Source organism: Curcuma longa, chromosome 16 (genome assembly GCF_044706935.1).
Source record: "Curcuma longa cultivar G26 ecotype Majalengka, Jawa Barat chromosome 16, ITB_CL_G26_1.1, whole genome shotgun sequence".
Lineage (NCBI taxonomy): Eukaryota > Viridiplantae > Streptophyta > Magnoliopsida > Zingiberales > Zingiberaceae > Curcuma > Curcuma longa.
The window spans coordinates 695,195-715,631 of record NC_133876.1 but is presented as its reverse complement, the minus strand read 5'-3'; the positions used below and the strand labels follow the sequence as shown (position 1 = coordinate 715,631).

The 20,437-nt window shown below is 35.2% G+C and overlaps 3 protein-coding genes across 3 annotated transcripts; 2 read left to right on the top strand and 1 right to left on the bottom strand.

Annotated features, from left to right (window-relative positions):
- The first annotated feature begins 3,728 nt into the window (after positions 1 to 3,728).
- LOC141847399 (SUMO-conjugating enzyme SCE1-like) lies at positions 3,729 to 7,490 on the top strand. Its single transcript, XM_074735443.1, has 5 exons — positions 3,729 to 3,871; positions 3,967 to 4,050; positions 6,694 to 6,846; positions 6,938 to 7,051; positions 7,150 to 7,490. Exons 1-5 carry the CDS (start codon positions 3,803 to 3,805, stop codon positions 7,210 to 7,212), a joined length of 483 nt encoding a protein of 160 aa, XP_074591544.1. The 5' UTR covers positions 3,729 to 3,802; the 3' UTR covers positions 7,213 to 7,490.
- A 642-nt stretch (positions 7,491 to 8,132) lies between these two features.
- LOC141847398 (SUMO-conjugating enzyme SCE1-like) lies at positions 8,133 to 11,991 on the top strand. The gene is made up of 5 exons (XM_074735442.1): positions 8,133 to 8,290; positions 8,379 to 8,462; positions 11,252 to 11,404; positions 11,495 to 11,608; positions 11,698 to 11,991. Exons 1-5 carry the CDS (start codon positions 8,222 to 8,224, stop codon positions 11,758 to 11,760), a joined length of 483 nt encoding a protein of 160 aa, XP_074591543.1. The 5' UTR covers positions 8,133 to 8,221; the 3' UTR covers positions 11,761 to 11,991.
- A 2,589-nt stretch (positions 11,992 to 14,580) lies between these two features.
- On the bottom strand, positions 14,581 to 19,810 carry LOC141847978 (tobamovirus multiplication protein 2A-like). The gene is made up of 7 exons (XM_074736085.1): positions 19,684 to 19,810; positions 19,269 to 19,552; positions 18,031 to 18,130; positions 17,034 to 17,114; positions 16,839 to 16,943; positions 15,224 to 15,433; positions 14,581 to 15,130 (listed from the first exon to the last, which is right to left on the bottom strand). Exons 2-7 carry the CDS (start codon positions 19,514 to 19,516, stop codon positions 15,023 to 15,025), a joined length of 852 nt encoding a protein of 283 aa, XP_074592186.1. The 5' UTR covers positions 19,517 to 19,552; positions 19,684 to 19,810; the 3' UTR covers positions 14,581 to 15,022.
- Between the last annotated feature and the right edge of the window lie 627 nt (positions 19,811 to 20,437).

Genomic DNA, 20,437 nt, shown 5'->3' with positions numbered 1-20,437 from the left:
GGAAAAATAGGGCGCGATCGGGAGGAAGAAAGGAACGCGTGACTTTCCTACGCGGCGGCGGCACCGAGAGAAGCAGGGTTTTCCTACGCGGCGGCGTTCGGGAAAACCTAGGGCTCTGATACCATGTTAGAATAAATTTCTATTGATTGAATTGATGAAATAATACAGGTTATAGCCATATATATAGGCAATATTTCTTAGACCGGGTCACATAGACCGGGTAACATAATACCGAGTCATATAGACCGGTTTACATAATAATATTAATATATATTATATTAATATTCTAACAGTTCAGGAGTTCTCAATGTCTAAAAATTATCTTGCATTTTATCTAGAAGAGTCATTTTGTATGTATAAGTATGTCTTTGTATTTAACATTTGATAATGAATCAAGAGGTTCAAAACAAGTGTTATTGAGTTCTTCATTCTCTTTCTCTCTATAAAATTCTCATCTTCTTTCTCTCCAATAAAGTGGTATCAGAGCTAAGTTGATTAGAGTGCTCAAGTGATAACCAATAATGAAGCTTATACTTTTCAATTTCTTGTCTCTCATAGGAGAATTATGAAACATGGTGTCTAAGGATGAAAGTCTTGCTTGGTTCTCAAGATGTATAGGAGATCTAGAGAAAGGCTATGAGAAGCCTCAAAATGAGGATAATTTACCTCAAGTAGAGTAGGTTCTTTGTCAAAAACAAATAAGAAGGATCAACAAGTCCTCTCCTTCATCCATCAATGTTTGGATGATTCTATGTTCGAGAAGGTGGTTGATGCTACTACTTCAAAAGAAGCTTGGGAGATATTGGTAAAGGCTCTCCAAGGTGTTGACAAAGTAAAGAAGGTTGAAACTTTCAATCACTAAAGTGTGATTTTGAAGCATTGTAGATGAAAGAGTCCTAATTCATCATGGATTATTATTCATAAGTGAATCAATCGAAGAGATATAGAGACAAGATAGAAGAGGTACACATAGTAGAAAATGTGCTTCATTTTTTAATGCCTAGTTTGACTATATTTTGTGTGTGATTGAAGAAACAAAAGATTTAGAATTAATGACTATTAGAATTGGAGGGCTCATTATAATTAATCCCATGAAGAAAATATAAAGAGAAGAGACATTGAAGCAAATTCTCAAAGCCAAGGCTACACTAAAGAATGATGAAGAGAACAAAATTATTTTAGAGATCGTGGAGAAGGAAGAGGACATGGGCATGGCCAAAATGAATCAAGTAGGGGAAAAAGAAACAACTTTAATTAAGAAGAAAGTAGCCAATCATTACATAGATACTATGGAAGAGCAAGAGAAAAAAGATAAGACTATTATCCAACTTCAAATGGAAGGAGGTATGATAAATTTAAAGTTGAATGTTACACTTACCATAAAATAGGTCATTATGCTTGAGAATGTTATAGTGCTACTAATGATATTAAAGAAGAGGTTCATCTTATTGCTGACAATCAAGAAACTGAAGAGTTAACTTTATTGCTACAAATCAAGGAAGAAGAGAAAGGTGATATCAATTTATGGTATTTGGATAATGGTGCAAGCAATCATATATTTGGGTATAAAGATAAATTTGTAGAGTTTGATGAGAAAGTGAAAGACATTATTTCTTTTGGAGATTCCTCAAAAATCCATATTGAAGAGAAAGGTACAATTTTCAACTCTTCTAAAGATGATAGGTGTAAAATAATATTGGATATTTACTTTGTGTCAAAATTAAAGAGTAATATTATAAGCTTAAACTACTTGAGAGGGGTTGTGAGATTCTTACGAAGAATAACTCTCTTTGGCTTAGAGATCAAAAATGCTAATTTGTTTGCTAAGGTTGCTATGTTAAAGAACATGATGTTTACTTTGAATATTAAAACAATTGAAGCAAATGGTTTGAAGACTAATGTGCAAGATGAAGCATGATAATGTCACACGAGGTTAGGTAATTTGAACTTTGGAGCATTAATGGCTATGGGTGAAAAGATGGTGAAATGTATACCTATGATCAACCATCCAAATCATTTATGTGACTTCTTGATAAACATGTTAGGAAGAGTTTTCCAAAAGAAGCAACATTCAAAGCAACAAAGTCATTTGAACTTATGCATATAGATGTCTGGGGATCGATCAATTCTCCCTCATTTGGTAAGAGTAAATATTTCTTACTCTTTATTAATGAGATATTTAAATAGATGAGTTAATTTGAGAACTAATAATTTAAAATAGAGATAAAATTAAAATAAAATATTTTAAAGTTCCCTTTCCTTTTCCTTATATTTCAAATTGGAGTGTAAGAAATTCTAACGATTCATAAGCATATAAGAGTAAAGTTTATTCTTCTATCCCTTTCTCCTCCTTTAACTCACTCCATCCCAAATAAGAGTGAAAATTCTTCTTCCTCTTATTTATCCTCCCTTCTATAGCCATCAATTTGGGTTGAGTCTATCGGGTAGGTCCGCCCTGCTAGATAATTTAGGTGGATTGGATTGAAATTAATTTTATCAACCCATTTTAAGATGGGTTGATTGCCTAGGCTCGCGACCCACGTGAGTTGGCCTGTGGTGGGCTTGGGTTGGCTCGCGGATTGGAAAAGTTTATTAATTTATTTATTAATAAAAAATTTAATGAATTAGTGGACTTGATCCGTCTAAATTACAATTCAAGCTTAAAAATTTCAACTTAATTAATTTAAATTATAATCCAAACTTAAAAATTTTAATATTTTAATATTTTTTTAATTTTTGAAAGACCCGTGGGTTGGCCCACCTAACCCGCAACCCATCTTGGGTTGGATTGAGTTGGAAATTTTTCAATCCGCCAAGTTGATGGGTTGGCCTGTCCCGCCCTACCATATGATGAGTGTTTAATGGGTTGGTCCACCCCACTATCGGTTGACTCGTTTGATAGCTCTACTCCCTTTCCCTTCCCTCACCTCCTCTCAAACAACGCGTTAGGGCATTGAGCTGTCAAATGAGCCAACCCATAGCGAGGCGAGCCAATCCACTAAAACCCCGTCATATGATTGGGTGAGGTGGGCCGATCCACCAACTTAGCGGATTCAAAAATCTTCAATCCAACCAAACCCCAAGGTGGGTTGCGGGTTAGACGGGCCAACCCACGGGCCTATCAAAAAATAAAAAAATATTTAAAATATTAAAAATTTTAAGTTTGGATTATAATTTAAATTAGTCAATTTGAAATTCTTAAGTTTGAATTGTGATTTAGACGGTATCCTACTAATCTATTAAATTTTTTACTTTAATTTTAAATTTTAAAATAAATAAATAAACTTTCTCAACCCGCAGGCCAACCCAAGCGGGTCGCGATCAACCCACGCGGATTGCGGACTTACGCGGGTCAATCCATTTGAACTCATCTTAAAATGGGATAAAATTTTAACCCAATCTACTTAAATTGTTTGGCAGGGAGAGCTAATTCAATGGGTCCAATCCAAATTGACAGCTATATTAGGGAGGTAAGACAATCTTAAAAAAATTTATTTATATTTATTCATTTTAAACTTTTAAAGGGTATTTAAAAAAACATAAACTATATAATTTTCATTTCTATTTTTTTCCGCCCATTATTTGACAAGTCCAAGGGCAAAAGTGATAAACTTTAGGGCAAATAGAAAAAAAAAACGATTACAATTATCTTTTGGGTGACTTGCTTTAAAATAAAAATTAAATAATAATATTTCCACTCAACGCGTGCATATTACGCTAGTAAACAGCATAAAACGAGGGGAAACTTAACGCCACCGTTCGTCGGAAAAGGTTGAGAGGTGCGTGGTCGCGGGGGTGAAGGATGTCCGGAGGAATCGCTCGTGGTCGCCTCGCAGAAGAGCGCAAGGCCTGGCGTAAGAATCACCCCCATGTACGTGTATCCTTCACCTTTTCTCCTCATCCGAACACTTTTTTTTTTTCATACTGTAGATCTTAACATGATCTTTCTTCTTCCTGATTGTCTAGGGTTTTGTGGCTAAGCCCGAAACTCTTCCCGATGGATCCGTTAATCTTATGACCTGGCAGTGCACCATCCCTGGCAAGCAGGGGGTAAGTTTCATCGTTGATCGCTGCTAGTAGTTAAAGTTGTTATCTTTTTAGTTGGATTCGTTGTCGATCTAGGTCTTCTTCATTATATCGGATCCTCCGTTTGGGATTTTCAACTCAGGTTGTTTCACGTTCTTTGTTGATGTGTTTCTGTTCAATTAAGTTATGAATAGTCATAATAAGCTAGGGCAAACTCATGGTGGAGATTATGCTTTTCCAGATTGTGCAGGGGGAGGAACCGTCTTTTGCTTGTATGGGGTTTTGTTTTGTCTGCACTTGAAATCATGAAATTTGGGTATAGTCATTCAGGAGGGAGGCCTGAGGTCATTGGTTTTCTAACCAAAGAGAAACTAACTGCCAATACACATGATTCTTTTACTTAATTTGGTCAAATACAAGACATTTTGCTGTAGTATGCCAAATTGCTATTTGGGTCTAACATGTACTTCAATCTCCAAGTGTTTATAGGTGCACGATGTTTGCATATTAAGATAGTAGTCTATGTCTATGTAGCCATAAAATTGCAGTATTTTGTCTTTTGAGATCAACTAAGAACCTCTTACTTGGTAGTTGGGAACTTCGTATTGCCATTCAACATGGGAATAACCTTTGGTCAAGTGGATTGGTAGAATAACATAAGCAATTGACCTGCCTCAATGGTAGAGACAAGTAGAACTTGGAAGCCTAAGAAGCCCAGTTATTAGTATCTCATGCATAAGTACAGTTGAGCATGCATATTTATATTTTAATTTCTCTAGTAGTGCCTTCCTTTCAAGAGGATGAACATTCATCCATGAATGTTGATGTGACTTAGATTCTTAGCCATTGACAGATTTAACTGAATCCCCAAATAGCTAAATCACTTTGCTATCATTCTGCCCTATCCTCTATCCCTATACTAAGCTTTATCACTAAGCTTTATCTGTCAGTTAAGCATGTCAAGTTTTGTGTAAAATCAATTTATTTATCAACAGAAAAATGAAATTAATTTCTGTTGTTGTACTTTACTGTTCTCTTATCAGCCAATCCAATTTCACTAAGGTTTTGGTACTCAATTTGTTTATATTTATCTAGGGCTGTTTTTTTTGCAGCTCAGTGATACTAAAATTTATGAATGAAGGACCCATCTTGATGACATAGATGCTTCTAGCTTGCTGACTGGGCTTATTAGCTATCTATTACTGTGTTGTTTTCTTCTGGATTTACTTTACTATTTTTATATCTTCTTTTAGAAACACTTTCTCTGTTATAGTTTATTTTCTTATATCTTTTCTTTTCTGTATTTGTTTATGTTTGAGTTCCATCAAAGTGTTCTTACTAGGTCATTTTCAAGGTTACCTGGGGTCATTTCAAGGTTATCTGGGGGTATCTATAAAATATGGAGAAAATTGGTGAAAGAATTTCCCAGCTTTTCCTCCCATTGTTGATTTCTGCCCAACGAAACAGAGGGAAAGGGCAATTGGAAAAAATTCATCAGCCATGTGTTTTTCCTAGTTGTTTTCATCCAAGTGAATGCATGCTAAGTTATGGAAGTATTAGAATGTGTAAATTGGGAGAAAATCTTTAGAAAGGTTCATTCAAGTTAAGTAGGCAAAAAATTGCATAAATGAATTGTGATTTCAATAGTAAAGAAATAAGAGGATATAGTTATAAATAGTTAAGATGGATGTATAAAAAATTTTTGTAAGAATTTTAGATATCTTGGATTTATCCTTCGATACGGAGATCAGTCGTGAAATAACTAATGGATGGTTCAAATTGAGACTAGTTCTAGAGTTTTGGGAGTGGGACCATTGTGTGCTTCCTTATTCTAAAAGTAAATTTTATAAGACTGTTCTGATAATTCATGAATCATAGTGCGCTGAGGATTGGGATGGTAGAAAGTAACATGTACAAAAAAATGTAATAAAACAAAAATGTTAAGATGGACCTATGTGGTCACTGTAGGATATATAAAGATATACTAGTATTCTAGAGAAATTATTTGTAGATCCAATAGATAATATAATGAGAGAAAATTAGGTGAACTGGCTACAAACATATTCAAAGGTAATTCATATTTTTTTTATAGTAAGTGTTGAATTTATTAAAGAAGAGAATGTAAGAAGCGGAGGAAGATTATCTCTTATACATGCAATTTGATTTTGGTCAATTAAAATTTTGCTGTGATGGACTGTTGTCCCACGTATGGATCTAGTTGAAAATGCCTTTTGGTGCAGTGTATCAAAGGATGATCTTCAAAATAATAGAGAAATTCTAGAAATGGATATCTGATTTACAATTCTTCAACTTAATGGTTAGCAGTCATGAGGTGTGAATGGCTTTTATTCTTTTTTCATCGGGTCGATGATAGAGTATATATTAATGAATTAAAAAATTAACTTATTGGTAGGCAATTAGAAATAGGTTGAAATTCTTTGGATTAAAGGTGCTTTTCTTCATGTCATAACTACTTCGTTCCATTTGTCGAGCTAGTATCTTTTTTCAATTATTTTTTTCAAGAACAAATTGATCGTAATGTTTGTTTCTTAAGTTACAAATCAGTGTCCCCTGACTCTTCTGATGGAGAGCCCTTTATTTTCATCAAAATTTGCCATATGACTGAAACAAATATAGTGAAGCAACGTTTGCCATTTACTGCTGCAGACGGATTGGGAAGGTGGCTATTTCCCTCTGACTCTTCTTTTCAGTGAGGATTACCCCAGCAAACCTCCCAAATGCAAGTTTCCTGCAAGTTTTTTCCATCCTAATGTCTACCCTTCTGGCACTGTGTGCCTATCCATTCTCAACGAAGACTATGTAAGTGGACTGAGAAATGTTAATTAGACTTGCCATGTCCATCCTTTCTGGCGTGAGCATAAAATAGTTATTTAAACTCTATACATCTCAGGGATGGAGACCAGCCATTACTGTGAAACAGATTTTAGTCGGGATACAAGATCTACTCGATCAGCCTAATCCTTCTGACCCTGCCCAGACTGATGGTTATCATCTATTCATCCAGGTTCTGGATATTTCCTACCTTCTCATTGATGTTTTTGTTTTGTTTTTGTTGGTCTCAAACAAGATTGGTTTTTTGGTAAGAGTTGCGGTCTTTTGCAGGATGCAGCTGAGTATAAGAAAAGGGTCCGTCAGCAAGCTAAACAATATCCAGCACTGATCTAATGTCGACCATTGTGATCGGGCTGCTGCTTCTGTTAGTTCAAGTGATCAAACTCTTAGGTTGTGGTGTGGCTCAAGAAAGCATTGTGTTCTCATTTTGGCATATAAGATGCTAACAAACAGTATATATTGTTCAAAAATGACTGATTAGTTCATGGTTGTTTGGGTTTAGTCTCACTGGTTAATTAATGTAGCTAATACTCCATTGTTGGTTTTGGAAGTAATTCGCATGTACTGTCATCCACTATGAAGATGAAGGTATTTTCATTTTGGTTTTTGCCGTTTTGATTTTCTTTTTCTTCGTTAGGTGAGAAGCTTCTTGATATTCTCTGTGTTTTTGTTAAACTAGATATCTGAGGTTATTTATATATACATTGTTACTGAGATAATTTTCAGGCTCTAAAATAATTAATAGCTATTAATAGTATGTTATTACGTATTCATCTCCAGGCATCAGGTTGCTTCTTATTTAACGGGCTAATTCAGGTTTATAATTGTGGTCCAAGGATAATTTGACTTTTATAATTTTTGCCTTTCAAATTACTTTTTCTTATGTAAAAAAGTGAAATCCGTCATCACAATCGATCTCACGATCATTTATAAAGGAGATAAATCGGGTAATTGCGGTTGGTCATGATGTAGGAGGGTATTATTTGATTTTATTAAAATTCAAATTCTTGTCCTCTTTTATAATTCTATTACGTCGAATCAATTTAGCTATGTCTTCGGGGTTCAAATTACTTTCTGATAAAGTAAATTAATTTATTTGATGTCGATCATTTAAAATTAAAAAATTTATCTGGAATAAATAAATATTTTCACCATTACTTTTTGTTAAAAAAAAATATTTTATAGCGAATATTTTGAACGCGAAGCCTCCAAATCTCGGGGGAATTTTAGGAAATAAAGGGGGAAAAAAGGAATCGCATAAAGCGAGTAAACTGTGGAAAAGGAACGAAAGTCGTCGGAGGAAGGAGAGAAGTGCGTCTGTTCGTGTTGTTGGTTGTGAAGGATGTCCGGAGGAATCGCCCGTGGTCGCCTCGCCGAGGAGCGCAAGGCCTGGCGTAAGAATCACCCCCATGTATGTGTTTCCTTTACCCCTTCTCCTTATCCGAACACTTCTTTTACCCTAGATCTTAACATGATCTTTCTTGTTCCGGATTGTCTAGGGTTTTGTGGCGAAGCCCGATACGCTTCCCGATGGCTCCGTTAACCTTATGACCTGGCAGTGCACCATCCCTGGCAAACAGGGGGTAAGTGTTTTTCTCGTTGATCGCTCTGCCCGTATGCAAAGTTGCCATTTTTTTTATAGTTTGGTTTTATGTCCAACTATGTCTTCTTCCATCTCTCTGATCCTCACGTTCTTTGATTAAAGGATTGTTATGTGTTTGTCTAGATGCAAACCATCGATGTGTTCTTGTTCAATTAGGTGATCGATAATTTATTGTAAAGCTCTTGTAAATTCATGGAGCATGGTTGAGACTGTATTTTCCCAGATTGCTATGATCAATGGTCTAAAAATTCGCCATTTTAATTCAATTGGATACTTTTCCATCCGAGATTATGTTCTGGAAACTGATGAATACAGGGATGAACCATCTTCTGCTTATATGGGGTTTTTTTACTTATTTTATTCTGAAAGAACCATATTTATGTTTTAGTTGCCCTAAAATCATGTTAAGGATTCTGAAAGATTTTGATGATTTAGATATTTGAATATTTTTTTTAAAATTTGAATTATGCACATAATTTATTTATTTGTTAGTGAATTTTATATTTACATTATTGTTTAATATTTTATGGACTATAGTATTGTTAGTCAAATTTTTTGCGAGAAATTCCCTATATATATTTGAATTATAAAAATTTATACCTAGAGCGCCTTGTTTCGCCTCATCTTCCACCGTGCGCCTCAAGCCCCATAGCACCTATGCGCTTTTGGGCACCTCACGCCTTAAATAACTTTGCCTATCCTGTGTTTATTGTACATTCAGATGAGTTCATTTCTATTCACTTTTCTCTTATTATTCAGTCCAATTTATGATAGTGTGGCTTTTCATTTTGTTTATGTTTAACTATGGCTGGGTTGTGGATCAGGGAAACAAAATTTATGCATAAAGGAAACACCTTGATGGCATAGATACTTGTATCTTGCTGACTTCTCCTATTAATCTTCTATCACTTTGTGTTTTTCCTCTGGATTTTCTTTATTAATCTTCTTTCTATCTTCTAAAAACACTTCTCTATTGGAAGTTTATTTTCTGATTTATTTATCTAATTTAATTATTAGAGTTTGTCATCAGGTGGATTGTTTATCGGTGTTTGTTAGTTCAATCAAAGGGTTGTTTCTAGTCCATATGCTGGTTTTCCAGTTGGTATCTTTTATATATTTTCTTTTTCTAATGCTACCCAGTGGCATGGCTCATTATATGAAGCGGTATAACGATCACGTGTAAAACCCATATTTAATTGGTATTGAACTCCTTTTTTATAATGAACAATCATTTATCCTTGACAACTATTGTGATTAGTTTTGTCTAGTATTTATATTGATGTGATAAAATATGTATGATTATGTACTACAGATGATTTATTTTTATAACTATAGGTTTACATCCAGCATCAACTTAGGTTTGTATGCTTTTATGTTAGTAGATGAATGCGCCAACCATATCTATGTATTTGCTGACAATATTGTGTTAATTGATAAGAATAGAAATAGAAGGAATTTGAAAGGTGAATTCTGGAGCAAAAACTTCAGAAACCAGAGGTCAAGTTAAGTGGAACTAAGATTGAGTTTAGTGGTTGAGGTTAAGATGAATAGATACGAAATTTCTGTTAGAATTATATATATATTGGATTATAATTCAATAAGGAGGTATTGATGAAGATATCATTAATATGCTAAGAATGAATGTTGAAAACAAAAAAATGTTTTGAGCCTTGTGTAATTATAGTGTGCTCCTTAAAGTAAAAGGAAATTTTTGTAAGATTTTGGTATGACAATTGGAGTGCTAGAGTATTAGGAAATAATACACATGAAAAGTTAATAAAATATTGACGAGAACCCTAACATGGATGTGTTTGGTCACTAGAAATGGAAAAAAAATAAAATATTGTAATATTAGAAAGCAATTAGCTCTAATAGTTGATAAAATAAACTGAGCGAAAATTAGTTGAAATGGTATAGACATTTCAAACATAATCAATAGATCGTATGGTTAAAGGAGTTGGATTAGAGCAGGTGTAGAAAGTAGAGGCCTAAGAAAACTTTCTTTAATGTACCCAAAAAAATGATCTAGCAGATTTGAATATGCATAAAGCTCAATGGAAGATAAGATGAACCACAACTAGATTTGGATGTTGTGTTAAACTTCTAGATTATTTATTGTACATATTGCATGTTCCTTATTAGACATCTTGCTAGATTCTCCTTCCCTTTCTCTTTTACCTCCAAAGGAAGGTAAAGTGTAGTTTTTATTCTTGCTTTATTTCGTGTCAAGTTTGCTTCACTCATAAACACATGCCTTCTTGTTTTCTATTTGCTCATGAATACATTTTATAGATTCCCTCATTAATACTTTTTACTCTTCTTTTAACTTAATAATTGGTGGTAAAATATTTAGTCAATTAGTGTCTTTTTATATGATTTTCTCAAACTGTCTCTTGCAAAGTTTGAAATTGATACTGTTCGATTTTGATATTTGACTATATGTTTTGTGTTGTTTGCGCTCTGACACTTGACATATATTATAGACATTGGATACTTCAATCAATTGTAAATAGACATCTAAGTGAGCAATTAAAATGGCTTAAAATTTCTTCCATTGAAGTTGATGATAACTTTGTACCACCTGTCTGTTGAACCAGTGCAATTTTTGTCTCTGGTTTAACATTCAAGAATAAATTGTTTGACAGGTTTTTAGTTACTTGTTAATATTCCCAACTCTTCTAATAAGGAGCCTTTTATTTTTTATTTTTTAAAAATTACATATGACTGAAACAAATATAGTGAAGCAATGTTTGCCATTTACTGCTGCAGACGGATTGGGAAGGTGGTTATTTTCCTCTTACTCTTCTTTTCAGTGAGGACTACCCAAGCAAACCTCCCAAATGCAAGTTTCCTGCAGGTTTTTTTCATCCCAATGTCTATCCTTCTGGAACTGTGTGCCTATCAATTCTCAACGAAGACTATGTAAGTGAACCATGGAAATCTTGATGAGATTTCACTCTGTCATGCTTTTTGATGTGAGAATAGCATAATTATTTGCACTCTGTCCCTCAGGGATGGAGACCAGCCATTACTGTGAAACAGATCTTAGGGGGGATACAAGATCTGCTTGATCAGCCAAATCCTGCTGACCCGGCTCAGACAGACGGTTATCATCTATTTATCCAGGTTTTGGATATTCCATCCTTGGTTCTCATTGATATTTTATCTTGTCTTTAATAAGATTGGTTCTTTGATAAGAGTCGTGGAATTTGCAGGATCCAGTCGAGTATAAGAAGAGGGTTCGTCAGCAAGCTAAACAATATCCAGCACTGATCTAATGTTAGCCTTGTGATTGTATTGAATGCGGTGGGACAAAAACTCGTGTGTCCTTATACAGACAAACAGTATATATTGTTCAAAACTAACTGATCAGGTTATGGTTGTTTTGGTTGCCTTTCACTAGCAACGTAATCGATGAGTAACTCGTGTTTGTATTTAAGGTCATCCACCATGATGTGGAGTTGTATACTATTTAACAATACTGTTGCTTTGGTTCCTGCTTGTCGTCACTGAAATTTTCATATGCGAGTATTCTACAGTGGTAGTCGAAGCTTTCTTGCTTCAGGGAATTAATTCTTAATTGTGCTTTAAAAAGTCTTGGATCGATTTAAAAAGTTATTGGTGGATCTAAAGTGTTTGATCCACATGCAAGTAACCTTGTAGCACAATGAGAACAATTAATGCTTAGTTGGACTTGCAGCTCTTCATTTAACAAAGGCAGTGAAGCTGTTTTTGGACTGCAGGTAGACCCGGCCATGGGTCCGGGCTGCCCGGACCCGGACCGGGTCGACGGGCCGGTTGGCCGGGCCGATTACGGTTCCATATGAGAAATGGATACAGAGACCACTATACTACAACATATTTAGTAAACTTATCCAATAAATTTATTTATATATTTATTTCAAAATTATATTTACATGACGTTAGTGAGGAACGAACCGCGTGAGAAAAAGGAATATGTACCACTAAACTACATTGACTTTTCTCACTTTTTTTCAATATTTCTTTTATATATATTTTAAAATTTTAATATAATTGTTACCAAAATAACTTAAGAAATCTTATTCCAATTGCAACATATAAGGCCCTATTTATAGTTAGAGTATAGGGCCTATTTTTGAGAAAATATCTATAAAAAATAACAGATATTTAACAGATAATTAACAGATATTTATAACCAACACTCCCTCAAGTTGGAGCATAAATGTTAATCATGCCGCCCTCACGGGCTTGCTCACATGGTTAGCGCAGGGCAGTTGCTTACAATGAGGCGATGAGTTCGATCCCTCTCCTGCGCTAGCCATGATGAGAAAAAGGCCAAAATGGCCGTCCGTGATTTACTCCCTCTAGACACCTGTGGGGCCGGGACTAGGGGGCCGCTAAGGTGGCGGATGCCACCTTTTTGCTTATGGTTTAGTGAGTGATTATGTTAGTGAATGAGAGCTCTCAACTTTAAAACCAGGGTTTTATAATTTAAAAAAAAATTAATTATAAGTTATTAAAAAAAATTTAATCTATTGGTCACCAATGATGCTCTAACCCAAATTGAATGGCGCTCTAGCGCCCCCGAGACATAGGTAAGTTAGTTACGACGCAGCAGACTTGCAGAAGAGAATAAGGGTTCGAATCCTGGCGAAGCCAGACAATACCCTCCTGCGTCGTAACCACACTTTCTCGATTTACCTCCTCACAGATGGTCATGGAGCCGACCGTATGAGGCCGCTAAGGTGACGGACCGACCGTATGAGGCCGACGGATCCACCTTTTGCAGAAGAATGGCGCTCTAGCCACCAAGAACAACTAGCAATGTTTCATCATGGTGCTCTAATCAAATCGGCAGATCGCGGATCAACAAAGATATTAAGGAATTTTTTAATAATATATTAAAATAATTTAGATATTAAGGATTTTAAACTGACTTTTTTTTAAAAAAAAATAATAAAGCTCTAGTAGGACAATTATAAGAAACAAGATCTTTCCAGAGAAACATATTTATGTTTTATTGCATTTACTTGTTTTACCCTTTTCGTATTCTCTTTTTGTAAGATTCATAATTCTAACTTAGTCACTTTATATTATAGAGGTTGTCTAGGCAAGTAATTTCGTTCCATTGCACTCTTTTCCCACTACCGAAGCATTAGAAATTTGGATGAAGATGAGGGAAATTTATCATTCTAACGATCCTACAATTTAGTCTTACGATCATTTTTTAGGAGGTAAATCATCTTTGAAGAGGTAAATCGAGAAGTTATAATTGACCACTATAGAAAGGGACATTACCTTAACTTGAAGATAGAGGATACATGAAGGATATCATAGTTATTTTGTAGGTTTGTCGATTGCTACAAACAATTGATCGAGCAACAATCGCACAGATGCTGCTTTGTACCACCCTGAGTTGATGGTACAACGTGATCTTGACGAACCCCTGCAACTCGATGAGCTAGTCTAGAAGTCAGAAACAGAGATCTTCACTTCTGGTAAGTTGGTCTCTTTTGGAGAGAATCCAATTCGACTTCTTTCACCGAGAGGGGTGCTGGCAATCAGCAGAAACAGGAAGACAAGAAAAAGTTGCATCGCCGAAGGACTTGCAAAAGATTTCAGAAGGTCAAAAGTTGGCTATAAAAGGATATATAAACCTTTCAGATGATTTTTCGATATGTTTTCATTCCGACGCAACCTCTGAGAAATCACTTTCAGCTTCCGAACCGCCAATTCAGAGGCCGATCTTTCTACGGATGGAGATCTACTTAGCTCCAACTCGCACCACCATATCCGATTGATATTTCTACAACTTGTAGAAGGGGTGCCAATTTTTTCAGTAGGTGGAACATAGAGCCAGCCCTGCTGAAAAAAAAAATACCACAGATTTTGTAACAAAGGCCTCTAGTCATATTCTTGAAGAGGCTACAAGGCTTTCTATCAAGTGATTCAAGTTCTTATAGCAGTGTTGCAGCATTAACTAGTTTAGCATTAAGATAAATTCAACAAAAATGTCCAAGCACATCGACCAACCGATGCAGAAATCATGAATATTGAAACAAAAGAAATCTGACAAGGAGGAAGGTTTTGACTATAAAAAAAGGGGCATCAAATGCTAAAACAAAACATATTTTTGCAATGAAAACCAAAAAACACTAACCTAAGATGCTAAATACAAGCTTCAGAAATACTTCTGTGAAGTTATGCAAGGGAACATCTTTGTAGGACAAACTAACTAACCCCTCCTCTTCCTCCTCACAAGAATAATGAATGCCCTACAAATTAAACCTTGGTATTTGATTAGGTTGCAGAAATGCTCACAACTCACCAATAACTGTAACTTCGCAAGTGCAGTGTACTTTTATGTCAGAGAAAATACAGAAAGGAGATTTAACAAGAGTTCATGCTGTGAAATTATGTGATAAGCTTAAGCTACACATTCACAGAAACAGGGAAATCTCTTAAAAGCTTCACATAGAAGAGATGTGACTTGCAAACTGTGCATCAAAAAAGTTCACCCAGGAGAAGAACAGTCGTAGAATGATACAGTGGCGATGGTCACAGAATGGTACAGCGGCCCTTTTCTTCTGTCTGTGATGCAGTGGCTTGTTGGTATCTGTTTGGGTCTGATGGGTTGTATGTAAATTCAGAGGTATCGAGACCATACTGTTACAAGCAAATGCAAAGAGAAAATCAGTAAGAACGACATTTGTTATAATTGCAAAATATATTGAAATAGTTACGCAGGAAACAGTTTACTTTTTCTCTCATTCTTTGGCTCCAGGCATCATTTCTGCTTGGACGGTGGTCAAGACTGCTAAGCACAGGCGCTCCACTTGCTGCAGCTCCTTGCCGATTCACTAATGGCTGTCGGATGGTAGATCTTGGAGCAATAAATTCGTCATCACTGTCGTATTCAGTGGGTCTGTTTGCAGATCTTACTATAAGAGCAAACACAAATACAAAACCCTGCAGGAAGTATGTTGTATTATCATTCTTGGATTGATAAGGGAGCTCAGCGTACACATCACAAGGGCTATACGTATATCAGAAATAACATTCAAATGGCAAGGAAGGGACAAAAAATAAATAAATATTGCAGCAGCTGCCATAACCAGAAGGTTAAAGTTTCCTTAAGTAAATCCTACCATGGAAACAGGAAGAGAACAAATGAATGAAAAGGCCCCTGCAATGCTGATTCACAAAATACGTGATCCAAACAAAACCAGATTTCTAAAAGAAACTACTCAGATCTTTTGCAGAAAGAAAGCTTGACCATTTAGCTTGGCTGCCTTGGATGGAGATATGATGGGGAAGGAGATATTGAAAAGTAACACCAAGCTGTACATAGTGATTCATGCTCCATGTATTCTTTTGTATCTTTCCCTGGCCCCCTCATATCTTTCCAGCCAAGTAAACCTAGCCTCAGTGTTGATCTGAATAATTGATTAATAAAATGAAACTGAAGATGATTTGCTAGCACAAATAAAATTGTCTAGCTGCTTGCAGAAATGGAGAATCACGACACACAATGTGTTATCAGGTATTCTAAAGATGCAGTAACTCAACAAACAATATTGGGTAATCATAACAGTTTGGCTGGGTTTCATATTTTGCATCTCACCTTAAACCCAGCACGAACCTGATTATCTGGTCAATTTTCCAAGAAATACAGTCCCTCAATCTTTGAATCTCCCTCACTCCCACAAACACAGCAGAAATTAACAAATAATGCCAATTTTTTGTAGGATTCTTTTGGCAAATTCTTAATACAAGCGCATCCAAAAAGTAACATTAATACAGTAAGTATTGAGATGCTAATACCTTGGTTATATACTTTTATTATCTTATCTTGACTACACTAACATTTTGCACAGATTGTTTCCTAACTGCCAAACAGCACAACACAATCACAAGGCTATCTTGGCTACTAACATTTTGCACAGATTGTTTCCTAACTGCCAAACAGCACAACACAATCACAAGATTCCAAAAGATCTTTCATTTTAACTACTCTTTCTTATTCTATAAATGATATCCTCATCAATGCATCCTAGTTGAATAATAAATCCAGATATCTATAATTCTTGCAAAAAATTCCTATTCATCCATCTTAACCATTCTTTCACTTCTCTTATGGTTGAAATTACATTTCTTATTTGAAATTAATTTCACTTAAAAGAAGTTATACTTTAAATTATAGTTCAAGTTAAAAGAATTTCTACTTGATAATAATTTTACCATGAGAAATGGATGAATTAAAAGATCAACACTATCAAAGAACATTCATCAACATAAAAGAAATGAGAATGTGGTACTGATAGAAAGCTCAAACAGTTACCAATAATTCTACTGCTTCATAAACAAGACCTACCTCGAAAATGACAGCTCCAAGAGCAACCCACTTAGCTATCTTCCAGTTATTATCCAAGAAATCATAAATTCGGTCAAAGTTCCCAGTTTTATCATCAGGGATAAGCTGCATAGTATCTAATGTTAGAATTCGCTAAAAAAAGATTTTTTAAAAAAAAAAAGCAAAGGAGAGCAAGAGATGTTAAGAAAAACTCACTTCCTTCCAGCTATGGTCAAAGAATATGAAAGCTGCAACAGCCAACTCAGCTACGATCAACAAAAACACTAGGAAAGCATACTAAATTCGTATTAAGGAAAACATCAATAGCAGCTCAAGAATGTTTGAGAGTAGGAAGTAGATCTGCCACATCAAGAAAGATTAAACAATAATATCCTACTTTATACAGGTGAAATGACATTAGTTCGTATAAATTGTTGTGTTTCTATAAACAATGCAAACCTATCTGTGTAAATGTTTATGTACTTCTAGCACAGCAACATAATGCAGCATGAAAATTGCACCCCAAAAACTTGATACTCACCCCACTGAAGAGCAAAAATATTATTAAGTTATCCATTACAAGAATCTTAACTCCTTTTATAAAGCGATTATATGACCAATTCTTTGTAAAATAATGGCCTAGCTTATTTTATAAACATCTTTAGCAGTCTTCTCTAATAATCTAAACAAATATTTAAAACAACTATTATAATTTTAAAACTAAAAAATTTAAAGGAAATTGGGACATCTTTCCAGGAAAACTAAAAACATGGTTATTTCATATAAGCAGAGGTTTATATACATATATGAACAAATAATTGCAGCTGAAGTCCAGCGAATAAATGAACATATGGCCAACAACTAACAACTTACAGTTCTTTCTCCATCCTTCTCACAAAATCATATTAAGAATAACTATAAAATAAGAGGATATATTGAGAGTGGACTTAAATCCAACTATGTTATTACCCAATAGAGGGACTGAGCAGGTTCTCTATTTCTGTATGATGACACTCTTAAGGAAAAGAAGAGGCCATTGATGAACCTTAAGAGTGAAGGGAAAATGGGCAACTAAGCTGTTGAAGACAATGCCATTCCAGTCAAATGTCAATGAGAACTTTCCCACAATTCAAATTGGTGTACTTAATTGAGTTTTGCCCCCCAAGTTGATATAAATAAGTTTGAAATCAAAAATAAGTTTGTGTGGGGATACAAAAGACAGGCAGCAACCATTTCTTGACACTGCGCCTATGCAGCCAAAGCATGATATGACGAAAACAACAGCTCCAATGCCAATAAACAAATAAATAAACCTGCACTTGAAAAGATATATTCAAATTAGATAGAAAAAAACTTGATAATAATAAGTAAAAAGTATATATATCAAAAAGCAAGAAAAATTTGTCCAAGATATACTATGTTAGTTTGGCTGGACAATCATAACTAAAACTAGAAACAACTAGAGAAACACCAACTTTTTTTATCATAAGATGGAATGTTGAAGAAAATTTAAAGAAAATACTAAACCAATGAGTACCTAAATCAAAGTCAAAAAACAAAAATCTAAGAGCACAAAAAAGAAGACTGTTTCCCAGATGAATAACAAATACAATGGCACTGACGATACATTGGAGCATATCCAGCATGTACTCTGTAGATTAGAGTTAATTAGATCCTAGAATAGGTGTGTGAAAGTAGGATAAGAAGCAATAAACATTTATAGTCTGTCACAGCATCCTTATCCAGTTAATTAACCAGGAGATGATATTGCAGTATATGAAATTGCCTCCATAATGCCTCTTTATTTGCAATAAACAAGCAACTGAAATTGAAGCCATCATAAGATGACTGCCGTTTGGTGGTTCCATAAAGCACAAAGTTGTCCAAATTGTTTGAAAATCAACCATTTCAGGGTTGGAAAGGAGCCCTAGATGAAAGGGCTTTGGGTTGCAGGTTTCAGCTTTGTCCCAGTCGAAAGAGGCTGAACTGAAAACTAGTCCAGTTCAACATTAAAAGGCAGTTTGGTCAAAATCCAATCATATCCAACAGTCAAAGCTAGATAGGTCTCACTGGATTGTTCTATTTATAAATGACTAAATTTTTTACCCAGACTAGTTGAATCCATCAGGAACTAATAGTGGATTTGGTTCGCACAGTGGTCCAATTTGGAAAACATTATTTGAGCATAATCGTCAATTATTATTTTCCTGACTAATTCAAGCTGGGAATTCTGTTTTCGATTACACAGGATTTTCAGGCAAGAGAAAGAAAAAGGATGACTCGTAATACAACTCAACACAAAAGCTGAAACAAAATCGAAACTCGTTTGGCAATTATTAAATAAACATAAACCCTTGACAAAACAAAATTCCATGTTTATTGCAACAAAGTTATCAAATACACAAAATGCTTGACAGAAGAAAAATAATAAGAATCAGATCTATTCCGTACCAAGCTTTTGGGAGATGGTCAAGAAAACTGGATGAAAAGGACACGGCGACAAGCATAGGCCGCCCAAGCTTCAAGAATTCCCAATCGTTGCTCGCCGGAGGATCCGAGTCGTCACCGCCGCCACCAGCAGCAATTTTATTCCACTCTACCAGCAAGTAAATCCCATATCCCACCATCGCTAAACCAGTAACCGTCAATACAAAATTCAAAAGCTTTAACAAACATTCCCAGAACCCCTTGCACGCCATGATCAGTATCTAAACCTGCTCCCAACTACCGGCCTCCTAGTACAAGACCCGACAGTTTCAATCAAATAAACCCAACAGAAACCCCAGGGGACATATTGGAATAACGCCAAAAAAAAAAAATTTAACAAAACGTTGCAGGATAAATCACGACTAGGAGAGGAGACTACCTGAAGAAATCTTACGTTCCGCCAGCGATTGCGAACGGGGGCGGGGGTTGGCTTGTCGCCCTTCTTCTTTTGCCCTGCCGAAGATCGTCTTCGTTCTCAAATCTCTCTCTCCCTCTCCGCTACCCAAAATTTTCCTTGGAATTTATTTATTATTATATTATTATTATTATTATTATTTTTGCATTTCGGAAGGTGCAGCATGGAACACTGTCCCACCACGTGGCGAGCAGGAGAGAGGGTGGGCGATGTGATGGACGGTTGAAAAAGGTGGGTCCCACTTCATGCAAAAGAATGCGACTCATCGGTGAAACTAACCGGACGCGAAGAGGTAGTTTTCGAAATGATCCTCAATATTTATTGTTTTTTAAAATACGTTTTATAATTTGAGTAATATTAAAATACCTTTTTTTAATATTAAATGAATAATTAACAAATTTTAAGTTTTACTGATATTTTATCGGAAAAGTTAAATGAATCGAACGGATAAACTAAAATATTCTATTGGTTTTCCTTTTCATTACATCATGAAAAAGAAAGAATGGGATAAAACCAACCGACCTAGAGTTAATTATTTAATTCTAATATCAAACTTTAATATTTTAATTAAATGTATATTTTGTAAATAAGTCATGTGATTTTGAGAAATCTGTATTCATGGAAAATTACGGAAACCCCCTCCAACATCCATACGATTCATTCAAGCGGCTTTAATCTTGGCGGTCCACAAATGAATGGTCAGGATTAAATCTTTATG

Bases quoted from the DNA above. Each gene is read 5' to 3' on its own strand.
- LOC141847399 (XM_074735443.1), top strand. From the start codon at position 3,803: ATGTCCGGAGGAATCGCTCGTGGTCGCCTCGCAGAAGAGCGCAAGGCC. The intron at 3,872-3,966 runs GTACGTGTATCC...CTGATTGTCTAG, and splicing joins GGCGTAAGAATCACCCCCAT to GGTTTTGTGGCTAAGCCCGA. The intron at 4,051-6,693 runs GTAAGTTTCATC...TTACTGCTGCAG, and splicing joins CCATCCCTGGCAAGCAGGGG to ACGGATTGGGAAGGTGGCTA.
- LOC141847398 (XM_074735442.1), top strand. From the start codon at position 8,222: ATGTCCGGAGGAATCGCCCGTGGTCGCCTCGCCGAGGAGCGCAAGGCC. The intron at 8,291-8,378 runs GTATGTGTTTCC...CGGATTGTCTAG, and splicing joins GGCGTAAGAATCACCCCCAT to GGTTTTGTGGCGAAGCCCGA. The intron at 8,463-11,251 runs GTAAGTGTTTTT...TTACTGCTGCAG, and splicing joins CCATCCCTGGCAAACAGGGG to ACGGATTGGGAAGGTGGTTA.
- LOC141847978 (XM_074736085.1), bottom strand. From the start codon at position 19,516: ATGGCGTGCAAGGGGTTCTGGGAATGTTTGTTAAAGCTTTTGAATTTT. The intron at 16,944-17,033 runs GTGAGTTTTTCT...GATACTATGCAG, and splicing joins TTGACCATAGCTGGAAGGAA to CTTATCCCTGATGATAAAAC. The intron at 15,131-15,223 runs GTAAACTGTTTC...TGCTTGTAACAG, and splicing joins GCCAAAGAATGAGAGAAAAA to TATGGTCTCGATACCTCTGA.